Here is a 19,858-nt window from a genome sequence, read left to right on the forward strand (position 1 = left end):
CAAAGATGAATATTGAAAACTACTTTTGCATATATTTGGAAAAAATAAAATACTATATTGTGCAATAATTGGTGGGGCCTGTAAAGAGTCAATCATCCACAACTAGTCTTCCTTTCAATCCATTCACATTCACAAATCAACACACATAAACTCTCCTTCCTTCTTTCATTGCTTTAGTTACCTCCACCTTACCCTCTTTTTTTTCTCCTGGTCAAGAGGAGAATGAGAAAATTCCTAGGTGTTTTTATGAAATACCAAACACTGTTAGTTATATATGTAATAAGGACATTTGGTGTTTTATATATACATGTATATGTTTATATACATCCATATATATATATATATATATATATATATATATATATATATATATGTCTCTAGATGGATACATAGATAATACTTTGTGATGCACTCAGTATTTTGCTTTGCAGCTCTCTAATGGAGGTAGGAGCAATTATTAATTCTATTATACAGAGTAATAAACTGAAGCCATGAATGGTTAAGCACCCAGCCCATCTATTAAGTATCTGATTTGATTTGAACTTGGGTCTTTCTGATTCTAGGTGCTATAGTCTATATACTTTCTCATTTAACTGCCTCCACCAAGGTCCTTAAGATGGGTATTATTAAAAATGTATGAAATGGATAGAATATTGGCCCTGGAATCAGGAGGACTTGACCTCAGACACTTGACACTAGCTGTGTGAGTCTGGGCAAATCACTTAACTCCAATTGCCTTGCCAAAAACAAACAAACAAATAAATAAATAAAAGGAAGGGAAACTATCAAGTTTCTCTGTAATCCCTTAAATCTCCCACATTCTGGGCTTGATGATAATGGTCATGTCTAAGTGGACAAAATCTACTAAAGAGCAGTGCTTAGAAGCATCTTTTGGATTGTTTCCTATAGTTATCAGTTCATGTCTTTTGTTCCCAAGTGATCTTTTTGTTCCATTTTAATATGAAAACTATTTCAGTTTCTTTGGGAGTAATGTGAAAGACCAAGCTTCAGTAACTCATGAAAGTAACAACAATAACAACAAAAACCCTGAGTCTTACCTCAAATAAATGGTAGAGAATTAAAAAAAAAAAAAGATATTGTTAAGCTTACAAGTGGTCCAGAGAATGTGGTCATTTCCATGACTTTACAAAGGATGCTCACTCCCCCTTATCCACATTCCAGCATATGTACTATCCTTAACACCATCTCTTAGAATCCCTAATCTCTATGTAAAACTGGGATAATAATTGCACTTGCTTTACAATTGGAGGAATAAATAAGATCAGTGTGTAAAGTGCTTTATAAACTCAAATGCATAAATTCAACACTATTATTGTAATTATTTCCTTCAAAACTCAGTCCAAACACAAAGTTTTGCAAAGGTGAATGTTAAAAACTATCTTTGCATGTATTTGGAAAAATAAAATACTATTTAATCAAAATTCAGTCCAAGTGCCATCTCTCAAGAGATTTTTTCTTGATCCTACAAGTACTATTGTTTTCCTTTTGAAATGACATATCAATTTTACACATATTTTTGCTCCCTTGATGGAATGTAGCTCCTTGAGACAAGGACTGTATCATTCTTGTCTTTGTATCACCAGAGCCTTGCATGATGCTTGGCACAAGTAGGTATTTAATAAATGTTTGATTGTTTTGCATTGCATTGGGAACAGAGTACCCATGCCAGTGAGATCACAGATTCAAGGAGGAAAATATGAGTCAGTTTTGTGTAAAGTGAGATGATGATATGAGTACAAGATGTGGTGTCTGCCCTCAAAGATCTTGCAATATTTGTGGAAAAAGGTGTGTGCAGCAGGCAAATCAAAATCATCAATGCTAAGTTAGAAGAGGAAATAACTTAGTGGAGGGGGGGATTGTTTATTTGGCAAAGTGAAAAACCATGCAAAAGCAGTCATGCCATACTTAATTAAAGGAGGATTACATTTCTACATAATCCCAAAGTCTTCTAATTTCCATTGCAGTTGCCCTGCCCATGGTATCGGATCTTGAACTTTATGACGTGACTGAGAACAGTCTAAGAGCCAGATGGAATGCAGTGCCTGGTGCATCAGGATACTTGATCCTCTATGCTCCTCTCACTGAAGGCCTGGCTGGGGATGAGAAAGAGGTAACACCCTTGGAATTTTGTCCTTAGATCCCTAACTTTCAAAGTGACATTTTGGGGGAATTTTAAGTTTTTATTATTTAGAAGCTGCTTGGTTTTGTATATAAAGGTAAAATTACCAAACCCCAAAAAAGAAAATTAAGATCCTGCTTTGGGAAATTTGACTCCCAAAGCTAGCTTTCCAGGTGGCAGGTTGCCCTTATCATCTCGTCCTTGGTCTTGGATCTCTTAAATAACCTTTGTGTCTGATCCTAAGCTTGGCTGCAGAGGCTTTTAGGGTTAAAAGAAAAAGCAGGTGAGCAGGAGTGTGTGGGTGGTACCAATGTCCAGTTATTTGTTTCCAATTTCTATTTCATTGTCACATGAACTTCTGGGTAGGAAAAAAGAAAAAAAAATTTGGTTTCAGGCTGACTAACTTAATAAAGAATTTCTGTTTGAACTCTACCTCATGGCTTCTTCTGAAAGTAGGAGTGTTGACAAGTGTGACTCAATGAATCAAAAACATTTCTCCAGCAAATCTCTGCTTCCCACCCCCACCCCCTCAAAAAATTCCAAGAAACTGAGGCACTCTTTAGGAGTTCTTTCTGTTTTGGTGTGTTGAGTACTTTCTAAAGAATCTAAAATCTATTTAGTTGGGATGCTTCTTGCTTCAGAGTCAAGTATGACAACATGATCAGCTGAGCCAAGTAATGTTTGAAACTAGAATTGGGCATCCTTCCAGAGGTGGGTTAAGAGAAACAATACATTAGCAGAATGATGAAAAATATGCTTGTGTGGCCTCTTTCAGACCACTGGCTGGAGCCTGTATTCTTTGTTGCTCCACCCACACTATTTATGGGACCACATGGCTTATGTTTCATTTTGACCATATCTCTATTTCTCTAATTTTCCTTCCTACTCCCATCTTGTATGAAATTGAAAAATTATCAAAAGAATTACAGATTTATCAAAAGGTCACTCTTGTTTCTCCCATTGCATATTGCCAGAAATTCATAATGAAAAGTGGTATGTCAGCTAATCACAATGTGTTCTTTTCAGATGAAAATTGGGGAGACCCTCACAGATATTCAACTAAAAGGATTGTTGCCAAATACTGAATACACGGTGACTGTATATGCCATGTTTGGAGAGGAAGCAAGTGATCCTGTTACAGGGCAGGAGATGACATGTATGTAAGATATCCACACTGATCAAATATTGTTTTAACATTCCAAATAAATACCTGAGTGCTGCTGATATTTCTTATTGAAATATATAGCATCAGGTTTGCAAGCCTTAATATTCCTTAGACTTTACTAAATGTGCTATGTACTATATCTGAGGGGAAATAAAATTGCTTCTTTTAGGCAGTAAGTAAACAAGTATTTAAGTGTTTATTATTTGCTTGACCTTGTACTAAACACTTGAAATTTCATATACATATAAATGATTCCCCCATTCAAAAAGCTTATAGTTTAAAAGGGAAAACAATTAGGTAAGTAAAATATCTAAAAAGGGAAGGTCTTAGAAGTTGAAGGAAATAGAAAAATCCTGCAGAATTTGGAATTTAAAATGAATCTGAAAGGAAGTCAGAGAAACTATGAAATAGTGGTAAAGGGGCAGAACATGCTAAGCATGGGAGAGAACCAGTGAAAGGACATGTAAATGGGAGAAATGAGCAACTCCAAGCCAGGAAACATAACTGGATCAGAGTGGAAATGAAGAGTAATTAGAAATATCCAAGCCTGACCTAACAGTTAGGTTTCTCTAAATGGATAGCTAAGATACTCACCTAAATCTAAATGCCAAACCAGGAAAAATATTCAAATTTTTTGGTCCCTGATTTTGTAGGTTGATACAAAAGTATATTTATTCACCCATCCTTCAAGTCTGGGTTCATTAATTAGGTGAGGCAATGGATGGAGAATCAGGCTTGAAATCAGGGAGATCTGATTTCAGATTCACCTTCTGATACTTACTAGCTATGTGATCCTGGATAAGTTACTTAACCTCCTCCTCCGTTTCCTCATTTGTAAAATAGCACCTGCATCCTATGGTTGTTATGAGGATCAAATGAGATAGTAATTATAAAGCACTTAGCAGAGTGCCTGGCACCTTTTTGTTGTTCAGTCATTTTTTACTTATGTCCAACTCTTTGTGACCCCATGTAGGATTTTCTTCACAAATATAATGTAGTGATTTGCCATTTCCTTCTCCAACTCATTTAACAGATAACAAAACTGAAGAAAATATGGTTAAGTGACTTGCTTGTCACATAGCTTGTAAGCATGAGGTTGGATTTGAATTTATGAAGGTGAGCTTACCTAATTCCAAGTCTAGTGCTCTATCCACTAAGCCACCTAGCTGCCTGCTTGGCACATATTAAGGGCTATAGAAATGGTACTTTTTATTATTATTAATATCATTATTAGCAAATCATTTATTCTCCCTGGACCTCAATTTCCTCATCTGTAAAATGATAGGATTAAGCTAGATATCCTTTGAGATTTCTTCTAATTCTTAAGCAATGATTATTATCACTAATTTTTGAAACAATGAAATATCGATTAATTGTATACTTTTAACTAACCTGATGAGCTTATTAAAAAAAAAATCCTGCATATGTTGTGTGTATGGGGGGGGACTAAACGTTTTGTTCCAGAACAAGAAATTACCGCTTATTCACTTGCACTCTTGTTTTGTTTATATGCCATTTATTTATTTGCTCTTTTTTCAGCATAATGTCTGCCTGTGATCCTTCCATACGGCAGAAAACTGGATTTTTGAAGGTTAAGCTAGTATAACATAAATTCTACTCAGCAGGTTCTACCCAGCTGGAAAGAGAATATGGAAAATGATGATAATAAACTTTATGACTCTGTTGCCCAAAATCCAGTCTAGCTAAATTGAAGGAACTCAAGTCAGTCAGTAAATATTTATTAAATACCTACAGTGTGCCCAACACTTTACAAAGAACTGAAGAAACAAAAAGAAGCAAAGGACAGTCCTTGCTGTCAAGGAATTCATGGTCTAATGAAGAGCTCATAGCTATATAGATGTGATAAGGAGGGTAAATAGCACACCCATTCAATCCCACTTTCCTGGAATTATTATTGAATTTACAGACAGATCATCAGCATGGTATGGTTGCTAGGGAGCTATCCACAAAGGAAGAAAAACTTGCTTTCCATCCTCTAACACATGCAAATTGTTTACTCCCTATGAGTCAATCTCAAAGTATCCCATTGGTGCAGGGTCTTGACTAATGCATTGATGGAAGGAACTTCTTCACTATATCTTACCTCCTTGCTATTCCTCATACATGACTCTCCATTTCCCAACTAAAGACATTTTTACTGATTGTCCCTTCTCCTATTTCCAGAAATTATCCCCTTATCTCCTCAATTCCTTCAAGTTACCTAAAATCTCATCTTTTACAGGGAAGCCTTTTCAGAATTCCCTTGTTAGTGTTTTTCTCTGTTGATTTATCCTATAAGTACTTATTTGTATATAGTTGTTTGCTGCTATTTTCCCTACCAGATTATGAAACTGAAATCAAAGAATAAGTTTTGCTAGGCTTTACTTTTTTGATACTGTGTTTTTGGCCTTTCTTTGTCTTCAGGATGCTTACTATAACACTTGGCATATAGCATGCATTTATTTAATGTAAATGATTATTATCAACATGATTATAATTGTTTAATTATAAATGTGTTGTTGACTTGTTCCCTAGGAATTCACCAAGTTAATTCAAATTCACAAACTAAACCTTCAATGCCAATGGAAGGAAATTCAAAACACTTTAGTCACTACTAATTGAGACAATTCTATCTTGGATACATAGATTCATATATAGAGGATTCATATTGAAGAGTTTGGGAAAGCAAAAGAAAGAAATACAGTGGACAGAATGCTGGATCTGGAATCAAGAGATTCAGGCTTCAAATACTGGTTCTTCCACTTAGTACTAGTGTAACTATGGGCAAGGTACTTGAATTTTCTGGACCTCAGTTCCCTCATTTTTTAAATGAGAAGGTTGGACCAAATAACCTCTAAGGTTTCTTTCAGATCTTCAAATTAATCTTCAGATTAAGATCCAAGTTCTTCCAATATGAATTAGAGTTATTTTTTCTAAATGGTATTCTATTGGCATGATCTTTGGAACCTAATGTCTTATCTCTGCCTCACTAGAGTATCAGAGGGGAATAGGAATAGAGTATAAGAAATACAAAATAAAACAGAAAAGACTAGAAGATCAGAAATTATGAGAAACTCTAAGAGACTTACCTGACAACAAATAAGATCATTCTATTCCAAGATACCTATGTTTTTTAAACCATTGCTAAAAATGGTTTGGTGACTTTTTATAAGGTAGTACTAAAGATTATTACATTTCACTTTACAAATATCATTTCACTTTATCAGTCTTGAGAAATAGATGTTATTATTATCCCTATGTATAAAATGAGGAAACAGAGGTAGAAATAATAAATATCTGAGGCTATATTTCAACTCAGGTCTTTATCATTCCTAGACCAATACTATGTCACCCTAGATATCTCAAATTAATATCTCAAACTTCTATACTAGGAACCAATGTCAAAATTATTTTTTTAAGTACAATCCTTTTAAACAGATTTCCACATTTGTTATGTTGTAAAGAAAAAGCAGACCAAAAGGGGAAAAAAACAAGAAAAAGCAAACAAACTAAAAAAAAAAAAAAAAAAAAGGTGAAAATACTATCCTTTGATCCAAATTGAGTCTCTATAGTTCTCTCTCTGGATGCAAATGGCTTTTTCCATCCCAAATCTATTGGAATTGTTTTGAATCACCACAATGCTGAGAAGAGCCAAGTCCATCACAGTTGATCATCACATGACCTTGCTGTTACTGTGTACAATGTTCTTTTGGTTCTGCTCTATTCACTCAGTATCAGTTCACATAAATCTTTCCAGACTTTTCTGAAATCAGCCTGCTCATCAAAATTATCCTTCTTATTCAAGGACTACCTAGAACAGGAAATCTTTAAAATTTTTATTACACATGAGTATTAATTCTTTTTTTTAAAACTCAATCTCCATGTCTTGGTATATTCTTCTAATATCTGTACTATCTGTGTCATGAGGAATCACGAGGAACTCTGGATCAGAAGGATTCTAGAAGAGACCTCCAAGGCTAATGATTCCAATCCTCTCACTTTTACAGATGATCACAGATCACTCTCATTTATTCAGTCCTAATGCTATTTTACCTGAAAGCATTCCAGAAGGTTGTCCATTTGATTGTTAGAGTTGCTTTTTGAATAAACCCCTTGGCTATTTGCACCCAGATTCTGCTATGTATCTGACCTGCTCTACCTATATGACCTTGGATAACCACTGTCTTTGAATCTCAGTTTCTTTGTTTGTAGAATGAGGAGGTGGGATTGGGTGATCTCTAACATCTCTTCCAATTCTTCGTGTTGTAATACAATACCAGCTTTCATTTTCCTAAGAGGTGGTACCAGAAACAACTAAAAGAGGTTCAAGAAAGACTTAGATAAACTTTTAATTCCTAGATTTAGAGATGAGTCATTTCATAGTTGTGGTTAATCTAAACTTACCCAAGTATTGATAGATACATAATAATTCCTCCTCCCTACTAATAAGCTATTAGCCAAATCTTTTAACCCATAAACATTTAGGAGACAATAGGAATGTTCCTTACCCAATCTCTGCATTATCTCACATACTATGATCATATTCCTCATTATCTTCATAGATTTTTAGAGTCAGATAGTTGAAAAGTATTTTAAAAGTCATTTCACTCTACCCCTCCCTGAAGTATGAATCTCTTCAAGATTTTTCTTAAGATAGTGAATTTCTAGCTTAAAGGATAGTCCATTCCATTTTGTATGACACTAATTGTCAATGAAGCTTTTTTCTTCTACTGAACCAAAATACCTATCATTTTCACCCATTCATCCCAGTTCTTGTTGGACTAAGTAGAATGAATCTAAACACTTTTCCATTAGTTATTTTAGCCTACCTTCTTACAGCCAATAATGATAGCTAACATTTATAAAGAACTTTAAGACTTGAAAAGTGTTATAAAACACTTTACATGTTATTTATTGGATATTTAGAACAACTCTAGGAGGAAAATATTTTTATTATATATTATTAATGAGCAAATGGACTGAGCAACTTGCCTAGAGTTACACAGCTGGTAAATGTCTGAAGCAAAATTAGAACTCAGGTCTATCATGATTATATGCCTAATACTTAATCTACTATGCCAGCTGACTGCCTGCTATTCTTTTATTACTGAATTCTGTCAAAATCTTTGATTTAACTTCCTCTGGATATATCTCAGCTCCATTACTTTTTTTTTTGAGGTGGGATAACATAGTAGTCCCGATGATGATGATGCATATAGTCAAGTCAACAAGCATTGATTAAGTTAAGACATCACCGTCATGCTGGCTTTTTCCTCTTCAAGAAGGAAGGATGCATCAGAGCAACTGTGTGTCAAGCATAGTGTTAAATGATGGAAATAGAAATTTAGGCAAAAAAGAAAAATACCCCTTGCCCTCAGGGAATTTACAGTGTATGGGGGAATATAAAACATAGGGCCCTGGAGAGAGGAGATGCTTGTGTGGGAAACAGAGAGGAATGGAATACATAGCACAGAAAGGAATTATATGGCACAGTTAGGCCAAGCAAGGCTATTATTTCATGTTACAGATGTCTTATTATCTAAGGGAATATATGAGAGTTAATGATAAAAATTAAAAGGTTGTTCCCAAGGTAATAAAAATTTGATAAAATCAACCCACATCGGATATAATGATTGAAGATCAGAATAAAGTTAAAATTGTTGCTGATAAACAAGAATTTCAGAAAACATGAACTCCTCTGACCTACAAATTGGAAGTAGAAAACCCACATTTCCTTGTCAAAAGCCTTTTTTAAAAAATATTTATGATTTATTACTATTAATAATCGTCTCTAAGGTAGGTTACAGTTTTGCTTTGTTAGTACAAATCTTGAATTTGTTTTTAATGAGATGTTTCAGTAACATGTTCATCTGTAAGTGAAAAAAGATTTTGGAAGTCAGGCTTGGGTTTTTTTTTTTTTTTTAACATGCTGAGTTTTTGTTTGTTTATCTGTTTTTAACATTTTTCTCTTCTCTTCTGTTTACTCCAAAGTGTTTCTAAGTCCACCAAAAAACCTGAGAATTTCTAATGTTGGAGCAAACACTGCTAGAATAACATGGGATCCTGCTTCAAAAAATGTCAACAGTTACCTCATTTCATATGCCAAAACTAGTGGAACTGAAACCAATGAGGTGAGCAGCAGAATTTTGTTGGCAGCTTTTATAAAACTTTATTTTCAGATTCTTACTACAGTTTTAAACTCATGTAAGATGTATCTTTTATCTTGAACAGGATTAAATCTATTTAAGTAATTTATTGTCTTCTGTTAATCAGGGCAATCTATATTTTTCTAAGTATTCATCCATTTCACTTAGATTATCAAGTCTATTGACATATAGTTGGGCAAAATAGCTCCTAATTATTCCTCTAATTTCCTTTTCATTGGTGGAAAGTTCTCCCTTTTCATTTTTGATACTAACAATTTGATTTTCTTCTTTCCTTTTTCTAATCAAATTAACTAAAAGTTTGTCTATTTTGTTTTTTTGTTTTTTCAAAAATCCAACTCAGTTTTATTTATTAATTCAATAGTTTTCTTATTTTCAATTTTATTACTCTCTCCTTTTATTTTTAGAATTTCAAATTTGGTATTTAATTGGGGGGCTTCAATTTCTTTTTCTAGCTTTTTTTAGTTGTCCGAACAGGATTAAATCTAAAATAATCCCCAAAGAGAAATTGCAGAATGAGGGATTCAAGTCAGATGTGAAAAGAAATGCTAAGGAATAGAAAGTAAATTTAGTCTTAATTACTGTGGAAGATGGATACAGTATTTGAAACATAATATGCATGCAATAAATATTTGTTGATTAATTGTTTATAGCACCTTATGCCCTTGGAATTATACTCAGTCAGTCAATCAGACAATAAGCATTTATTAAGTGTCTCCCATATGTTAATCACTGTGCTAAGCACTGCGGTTGCAAAAATAGGACAAAAAACCAGTCCCTGTTTTCAAAGAGTTTACATTTTATTTGGGGAGAGAATATGCACCTAAATATATATGTAAATAATTATAGGATAAATTACAGGAATTTTATTTTCAAACTTTGCATCTACCCTAACTAGCAGAGTGCTCTATATATGTGATAGGTTATTAATAATTATTTTAATGAACCTATATTTACATAGAACTTTATGTTTTGCAAAGCATTTTTTATATATTATCTCATTTGATCCTAATGTGAAGTTTAGTATTGATTAGGTATCGTGTGGCCTAAAGAAGAGAAAACTGAGGCTTAACAGAAGTTGTGACTTATCTCTGAACATATAACTAGTAAATGTGGGGCATGGAATTTGGACACTGTTTTCACCTAATTTCAGGTCCAACACACTACATTTCTTCTTTGTAAATCAAATTGCTGCTTACTAAGTGTGTTTGAAGATGAATTATTTTAAAAACAAGATGGATGTCAGATTTTTCTCTTGTCAGTTCTAGTTCAGGAAAATTATTTTAAAAGGGAAATATAGATGAACGTGATAATTTTTCTTTCTTTTTGCCTATTGACATGATTTTTTCTTTTAAAATAAAACTCAAGGATTTCTCATACAGTTCTCATAGTGTGCAGTTATTTCAACTATGGTTTTAGGAATGACATATTAAAATTCAACTTTCTTGGCACTGCTAGAAAACCACCTTAAAGAAACTGGATCTTTATGTAATATTCAATTACTTGAGCCAATAGGTAAGTACAGTAACTTCATTAATGTCAAACAGTAAATAATGCAGAATTCACTGAATAATATGGTATCATTAGTTTTCCAAACAGCTAAAATTTACCCCTTGAAAAAAACTCAAACCATTTTGGAGGCAAATTTTTCTAAAATTCATCATATAGACTCTTGATTACTGTAATTGAATATATTCCTACTTTTTGTTGCTTTTCTTCATTTAGGAGAGGACCAGTGACATCACAGAGTGATGCCTTGATTTGCAAGTAAATTGGATTTAAGTTAAGGCCAAGTTGCACAGCTGTCAATCTCACTTTCTCCCCCAGAGTCATTGAAGTCCAGGAGCAAAATAAAAGTATTAGCCTAAAAGGCTCCAGACTACTATGCTTTCTAAGTTGTATTTGTCTTTTATGCTTTTTTCCTTCTTTATCACTTTTGGAATTTCTGCTATGAATTCTTGTTGTTTTAACTGTCTTGTACCTTCTGCTTCTAATCTGCTATTAGCAGAAAGATAAAAAATAAAAGTTTATAACTATTTGCAAAATAAGAACAAATAAGTTCTGAGTTAGAGTTAGAATTTTAGGTCTCCTGTAAACTCAATTCATTCTGTCCTTTGTAAAATATTTTGAATGATCAATAATTTTTTTGGTTTATATTCTTATTCTTAATTATGGCACAGAGTTTTCTATATAACTAATATTTAGATAAATATGGTTTTATTTGGGTTTGGAATTGTTTCTCAGTGGGCAGATGTACCCTTCAAAAGTAATTATGCTTTGCTTATAATAATATTGATACATTTTTCCATTTTCCAACTGGGCAGCAGTTGTTCCCTAAAAGCAGGCTGGAAACATGTGAAAATGCATATGGGATCTTTTAAAATTACTATTTAATCTGCTAAATTGATAATCCAGATCTGTCTTTAAAAGTTTCTTGATGTATATTTACAGTCTATTGCTAAGCACCTGTAGAAACTTTTCGTATTGAAAACCAAAGAGAAAGTAGAATAGATTAAATGTACATATTATTTTCAGAAAGATTTATTCTGAGTGTCCATATTTGGTTAATTCAAGGTTCCTTCAAATGAATCATTACTCACTTTTTATTTAATTAATATTTATGGTAATGATAATTTATGTCAATAAAAATATTTACAGTAATAAAATAGAAAACTTCATAATGATCAAAACCTAACATGTTCTAAACCTAAATCCACTATTCAAATTGCCATGTGGAGAGATTGGAGCTGTTATAACAATAATAATAATGATCATGACAATTGTATAGCACTTTTAGATTTGCAAAATACTTTGCAAAATACTATCTCATTTGATCCTCACAACAATTCTGGGAAGTAGAAGCTATTATTATTCCTGTTTTAAGGTATGAGAAACTAAGACAGACAAAGGTTAAATAAATTGCCCACAGTCACATAGCTAGGGAGTGAGTATCTGGGCCTGAATAAAACTTGATCCAATGCTCTTACTGTGCAATCTAGGTAGACGTAAAAATTATCAAACAAATCTGATGAGAGTACAACCCAGTCCTTCTGAATCCTGATCAAAGGCTCAATCTATGTTTCCTCCCTAGATTTCTTTAAAGTTGGTTTTCTACTTTCTCTGTCACAAACCATATTCTTAAAATGATTTCATGACAATGAATTATTTTGTTGCCAGTTAGAATCAATTTCTCAAATTCTTCTCCTAAGCCTTAGAACTAGGATAAAACAAAAACTAAAAACCAAAAGCATTTCATTTATTTCTTTGGCCAATAAAAATGATACATACATATTATTTCTGGATAGAATCTTAATACTGAAGTTATATAATAATATTGTCTGTTCAGTGTTATATGTAAAAGCTTCATATGATGGAAACCATCCTATAAATCCAGTGAATTATTTGAATTGATTGAATTGAATTGAAAAAGATCTACTCTTCAAACATGCTGAAGAACCATCCTCTAGATCCCTTCAAATTGCACAAAAACTAATGGGATTCACAGCCTGAGAGTCCATTCATTATTCACTCTCACCAGATGGTAACTGGCCCATCTTCTTTATCTAGTCACACATCTGTTTTGTTACTTCTGAAACACAGGTTTTTGTTAGTCAGAAGATCATAGATTCAGAGCTGGGAGGACCCATAGAGGCCAGTGAATCCAATCCCCTAATTTTACAGATGAGGAAACTAAAACTCAGAGTAGGTAGTTGAAGAGTGTTTAAGGCAGGATTCCAAATAGAATATTACTCCAACTTACAGCGATAGGTGAAAAATATTTTCTTCAAGAAGAGGTTGAAAGTCTTTGCTTAGTGTGAGTATTAAACACCACATATAGACACAAAATAAAGCTGCCTGTTTCTTGATAGATAGGAAATTACTAGTTACTAATGTGGAAGTCATTTCCAATAATATACACAGCTATCTGTGGACATTAAGATGACTGATTTGCTAGATTAAAGTTGGAGTATTCTAGTAAATGTTTAAGGAAGTGACTCTGAAAAAAAATATACACACTTAACACATTTTAAGTTCAATCTTCATCATTAACATTTTTATCATCATTATCTTAAGTCTAAACAATCAATAGACAATTTGCCTATTTGAAACGGAGTGCTCAGTGAAAATTTCACAACTGGTTTATGTGAGCCAATTAGTACAAGGACTGGCTGTGAGATTTCTGTGTGGTCTATACGAATTTGACCTCCTTATCCCTGATCTATGTTTTTCATCATTTTTTTCCCATCTTCCCCTACTCCCGCCCTTGGGTTAATTGTAACAATATATATTGTCATTCTTGAAGGAGACTATGACATCGGGAAGGTGAGGCCATGAGATGCAAGTTAGTTGGATATTGACTTGATTTGGAGAATCTTGTTCAAGTTTCTCAAATAATTCCTCTGCTTCTTGGTCCTTTGTCACAAAGATTGGTGTATACACTATAGTTTCTTAAATGGAGTACTTTTGTACATCGTGTGAACAGTATGAGATAAATAGGTGGAACATGAAAGGCTGTTTTTACTTTCAGCACTCAGTTAAATAATATTTATTGGTCCTTTCTATTCATCTCTCTGAAGGGAACTAAGGAGCTATCCTTTCTCTTGACTGACAGTTGTGTTTTCTACTTTCACTTACAGCAAGAATTGAAAAAAGCCTCTCTTTGATATTCATTACTAAGTAAGCAGGGGGTAGATAGATGGCACCATGGATAGAGCAGTGGATCTAAAGTTATGAAGACCTGAGTTCAAATTCAGCCTTTGATACTGTCCATATGATCCTGGGCAAATCATTTAACTTATCTCAACCCCAGTTTCATTCTCTGTAAAATAAGGATAATCATAATCCTCCTATAAGGATCAAATGGGGTATATTACACATATACAACATTTTGCATACCATGAAGCACTGTGTAGATGTGAATTATTACTATTACTTGCTAAGTGATAATAGGCAAATAGCCTTGCACAGGGTTCACTTATTTAGGGAAACTCACTTGTGAGAAAAGTGCTTTGCATATATCTACATATATGTGTGTGTATTTGTGTGTATATATATGTGTATGTACATAAGTGTATATATGTATATATGTGTATACATGCATACATGTATATATATGTTATTCATAATAAAGTGTTAATGGTTAAATTCATATTTGTATATAGACTAACAACTATCTGTTTGCAGTACCCTCTTCTCCCTCTTTAGCCCTCTCCTTTATATGACTATGGGATGCAGATCTTGAAGGAGGCCACATAGAACTGAGTGCCATTTTTTATTTTTATCTGTTTCATGAATCATTATGACCAAGTGAATCAGCCACTCCTGGTTAGTGATCTGGCAATATCCTATATATTCCTTTTTTTTTTTTGGTGAGGGAGGCATTTGGGGATGACTTGCCCTGGGGCCATACAGTTAATAAGTACCTGAGGTAATATTTGAACTCAGGTCCTCTGACTCCAGTGGGGGGATGCTCTATCCATTGTGCCATTTGGCTGCTCCATAGCCTATTTATTCTTCATTGGTTGGCCCAATAATAGCAAAGCCTATTTATTCTTCATTGGTTGGCCCAATAATAGCAAAGTCATGTCACTGGGACCATGCATGAAGTCCTTCTAGGTCAGCAGAACCTGTCAGAACAGGGCATTTGCTCAGATGACTTTCAAGAATCCTGGGCCAACTGCTTGCTACAAGGAAATACTTAAAACAGGATTTTTACGGCAGTTCTTAATACATATAACCAAAAATACTGTTTCATGATTGGAGTATTGGGTCATTTAGAGTCAGGGCCCAGCTCTGACAGTGAGGAATCCCTTTACCTTCTAAAGCCCACTTGTCTCAACATCTATAAAATAAGGAGTTGTCATAAGGGAGGGAAAAAATGCTAACTTAAAAGAAATTGCTTAATTATGATAATACAGATTTAGATGCTGTATATCTCTAAGCCCCCAGAGCTAAGACAGCTCAGGAGCTAGCTGTGCAGCATGTAGCTTATAACTGTACTTCAGTGGCTCAGGAAATAAAGGAAAAGGCAAAAATTCTGAGACTTCTAGGAAGGTGCCCTGGACTAATTCCAACTAGTGGAACTATTTGGCAAGCTAACTCAGCCAGAAACTTAGGGGTGGGTCTTTTATAGGTCTGTCTTCTCATGGAACCAATTTTATGTCCATATGGTCTGTTCTTCTCATCACCCAAATCATCTCCACTGCCAAGCATCTTCATTTTTCATCCTCCTTCTCTTGAGATTCTACTCTTTGTTTCCCTAAGGCTAGGTCCTCCTTCCTGAAGCTTCTTATGTGACTGATCAATATTGCTTCTAAAAATAGCTCCTTGCAGGGTGGGGTATTAAGAACTTTTGCATATTTAAAAATGTAAAAAATAAAAATGCTCAAAAATACATTAGTGTAGCATTTTAAATTTTGCAAAGTACTTTACATACTTTATGTCATTTGACCCTCTCAATAACCGTAGGAGGTAAGTATTATTATCATCTCTATTTTACAGATCAGAAAACTGAGGCTTAGAAGAGGTAAATTATAATGGCATTCATATAACACTTTAAGCGCAATGGTACTCAAAGTCTGGTCCAGAGCTTCCTGGGAATCTCTGAAATCCTTTCAGAGAGTCTACAAATTCATAATTAGTTTTTATTTTTAATGTGATCAATATCTATAACTATAAACCACATAAACAAAAACTCTTTGGACTGATCCTCAATCATTTTTAATAGGATAAAGATATTGAGAACAAAAGTTTGAGGACCACTGCTTTAAGGTTTGCAAAGTGCTTTACAAATATTATCATATATTATTTTAACAATAATCCTTCAGGGTCACACAGCAAATAAGTACCTGAAGCTAAATTTCAAGTAAAATCTTCCTGACTTCAAGTTCAACACTCTATCTACTGTCTAGAATTCTACCCATCCATCTTTTTGTAGTACCTGACACATTAAAAAACAATTAGTGGGTGTTTAATAAATGTTTATTGATTGAAACCAACCAAAATCAATCCACTTATAAGCATTTATTAAACACCTATGTGCCATCTACTATACCAGTTAAAATAGATGAAGTTTAAAATTATAATGATGATAATCTGCATGAAAGTTTTTTTTGCTTTCAAGGCCAGCATTCTGTACATTTTGCCACGTACTTATAAGAGTATGTGCCCAGAATTATTCTTCAGATTTCTTTGAAATTGATCCTACTGTAAAGCTATGAAAATTTCATGGGATTAAACTAGAACCTACATTACTTGCTTAATGAGACAACAGACTTCAGGAGGCAAAGTCGAAGCCCAGAAGCTGGGGAATCAATGTATATTAGTTTATGTATCACTTCAGCAGCCTTGTCTGCAAAATGGAAATAGTACAGACCTAATCTGCAGGGATGTTATGAGGATTAACTGATTAGTGAAATACTTACAGATATAAATTCAGAAATATATGCTAATAAATTGACCATATTCACGATGGAATGTCAGTATTGCTAGTATTTATGTCACTATCAGCCAGCCAAGTCAGCCACAGACTATAATGAAATGGCTTTGGTTTCCTGTATTTAAAGAGTATCAAATGTAGCTGTAATGACTTTTACTTTCTACAGGTTGAAGTTGATCGTGTTTCCACATACTCACTGAAAGGCTTGACAGCCCTCACAGATTATACTGTTGCCATTTCCTCCATCTATGAAGAAGGGCAGTCTGAGCCTCTAACGGGGAGTTTTACTACAAGTAAGTCTTCATTCGGTTTTTGAAATGTTTTCAAGAGCAATTGGTATCAACTTAGATCTCAGGAAGGCAGAATTTATAGCAATGTCTTTCCAACTCTGACTTTGACTTTGGAAAGGAATGACATATTTCTCTTCACTGCCATTATTCTTAACCAGTAGAAAATGCAGGCTGCATTACCTCCACTGTCTGCTTATTGCCCCCTCCTCTTTTTTGGAGGTAATAAGGGTTAAATGACTTCCCCGGGGTCACACAGCTTGTAAGTGTCTGAGGCCAATTTTGAACTCTAGGTACTCCTAATGCCAGGGTCAATGACCTATCCACGGTGCCATCTAGATGCCTCTGCTGCCCATTTCCTATCAAATTGAGGGGGCAGAAAGCAAAGTCAATTTTTGTTGTCTTTACACCCAGAAGTAATATTTAATTTGTAGTGTGCTTTTTAGAGTCCCACAATGGGGGTGCCAAAATGTACGCTCCAGACTAGCTCTCTGGAGGATCTCAGGCCCACCCTGAGACCTTGGTCTTAGAGGAGGAGTGATGAGGCAGGGACCCACGTGGATGGTCAAAATTGGAGTCCCTTTATTTCAAGTTCTCTCAGCCTTAAATACCTTAGCACAATTACATCACCACAGAGAACTGAGCATGTACTATCTATAAGCACCCTGCCATTATTATGTAAATGCCTCTTTACTGTAAATATCTCTGCTTCAAGTAGAACACAGGTATTCATGCCCCCCTGACTTCTCAAGAAGGCTGAGATGCCCCCAAGAGGAGATGAGAGCCGACATTATTGGCAGGCTCCCTCGGGGATCTTAAACCTCAAAGAAAGTTCCCCCACTGTCTGTGACCCTCTATATTACATTTATTTAAATTTCAAATTGTTTTTTTCACCTGCTCTCATAAAAAAAAAAAAAAGTTCTGATTATAAAGAATTCAAATCCTGGATCTGTTTCTTATTACTTGAGTGATTTTGAATGAATCATTTAATCTACCTGGTTCTCAATTTCTTTATCTATAAAATGTGATTTAATAAGATATGATGAGGGAAAAAAAGAAACGATGAGCAGATAGATTTCAGAAAAATCTGGAAAGACTTACATGAACTGATGCAATGTGAAGTGAACAGGGTCATTATATACAGTAACAGTAATAATGTACAATTATCAACTGTGAATTACCTAGCGATTCTCAGCAGTACAATAATTGGAGAAAATCCCAAAGGGCTTGTGATGAAAAATGCTGGTTCACATTCAGAGAAATAACTGGTGGGGTCTAAATTCAGATCAAAACAATTAAAAAAAAATCCTACTTTTCTTGGAGTTTTTTCTCTGCTTTTTTCCTCAATAAGACTAATAAAAAAATGTCTTGCATGATTGTACAAGTACAACCTCTATCAAATTGCTTGCCTTCTCAGAAAAGAGAGAAAAGGAAAAGAGTGGGAAAGAATTTGTAATTCAAAATTGTAAACAAAACAAAACAAAACAAAGATTAAATTTTGTTTTTACATATAAGTGGGGGAAAAAAATATATATATATGTGATTTGGACTACGTTATCTCTGAGATTCTCTTCCAGCCCTTGGTCCATGATCCTAAGACTCTATAAACTTATTATCTCTTTTCTCATCTCTTCACATTAATATACCTAGAGTGAGTCTCAATTGTATGGTATAATTCACTTTTAGAATATTCTTTGAGAGCAATCTGTTGCATTTTTATCTTTGTACTTCTAAGATCTAGGAGATGATTTCCCTTCCTTTGGATGCATTTCACTTTGTTAATGTCCCATTTAACAACACGCAAAACACATAACATAATTATCTGTGTGGGGTTGAAGGAAAATTAGCTATTAGCTCCATTGTCTTGGTCAATATCCTTTCATTAATGAAGCCAAAAGATGGTGAATGAATGATGAATATTTTTGGCAGCTTCATTAACATTGTTTTATGAATGTTTTGAAATTAATTTGGAAGTTAACTAAAAGCCCTAAGTTTGGGCTTAAATTGTTGTTAAGCTACTCCTTTGCTCTCCTGTCCACTGCTGTTGATGTTTTGAACCAAAGTGCAGAACTTTACATTTATGGACAGTAAATTTTATTCTATTATATTTGGTCTGTTTTTTCAATCTTTTGAAATACTTTCTGTCATCCAAAATTTTAGCTATTTCTCCCAGTTCTGTATCATCTGCTGATGTGAGTGAGCCACAAGCCATCTATGTTTTCATCTAATGATCTCTGAGCTCATAATATCATTAGGGAGTTAAAAAGCACTGAAGAGAATACAGCCAACTATGGATTGGGGGGCTATTGCAATGGGTTGCAGCAAAATAGTTGGGAGAATAGTAAATATAATTTCCTTAATTTTACTATTTATTTTAAAAGCCAAAGAGAGAGTATCTAATAGAGTTGGTCCTGAATAGGTTTTTAAAATCGTAGTCCAACATTATGTACAAAATGGTGTGGACATCTGTAGGGGAAAGAAGATTGGATGTAGAATGAGAGGATTTTGTTTCAGATCCAGGTTTTATTTCAGATCCAGAAGTGACTTGGGGTAAGTCACTTCATCTAAAGAAAACTCAGCTTCCTGATCCATAAAATGAAATATTTGGACTAAATAGCTTACTTCTAAGGTTATTTCCAGCTTAAATACTTTCATTCTATTAAT

The 19,858-nt window shown here is 34.1% G+C and overlaps 1 protein-coding gene across 2 annotated transcripts in view; it reads left to right on the plus strand.

Annotated features, from left to right (window-relative positions):
• The window catches only part of COL14A1 (collagen type XIV alpha 1 chain), a 249,753-nt gene that overhangs the window by 84,357 nt on the left and 145,538 nt on the right, over positions 1 to 19,858 (plus strand). For both annotated transcript variants that reach the window (XM_031947145.1, XM_031947146.1), the window contains exons 12-15: positions 1,986 to 2,131; positions 3,167 to 3,296; positions 9,297 to 9,436; positions 17,074 to 17,200. In XM_031947145.1, the coding sequence (XP_031803005.1) occupies positions 1,986 to 2,131; positions 3,167 to 3,296; positions 9,297 to 9,436; positions 17,074 to 17,200 (543 nt within the window). The remainder of the gene's footprint in view (positions 1 to 1,985; positions 2,132 to 3,166; positions 3,297 to 9,296; positions 9,437 to 17,073; positions 17,201 to 19,858) is intronic.

Source organism: Sarcophilus harrisii, chromosome 1, assembly GCF_902635505.1.
Source record: "Sarcophilus harrisii chromosome 1, mSarHar1.11, whole genome shotgun sequence".
NCBI lineage: Eukaryota > Metazoa > Chordata > Mammalia > Dasyuromorphia > Dasyuridae > Sarcophilus > Sarcophilus harrisii.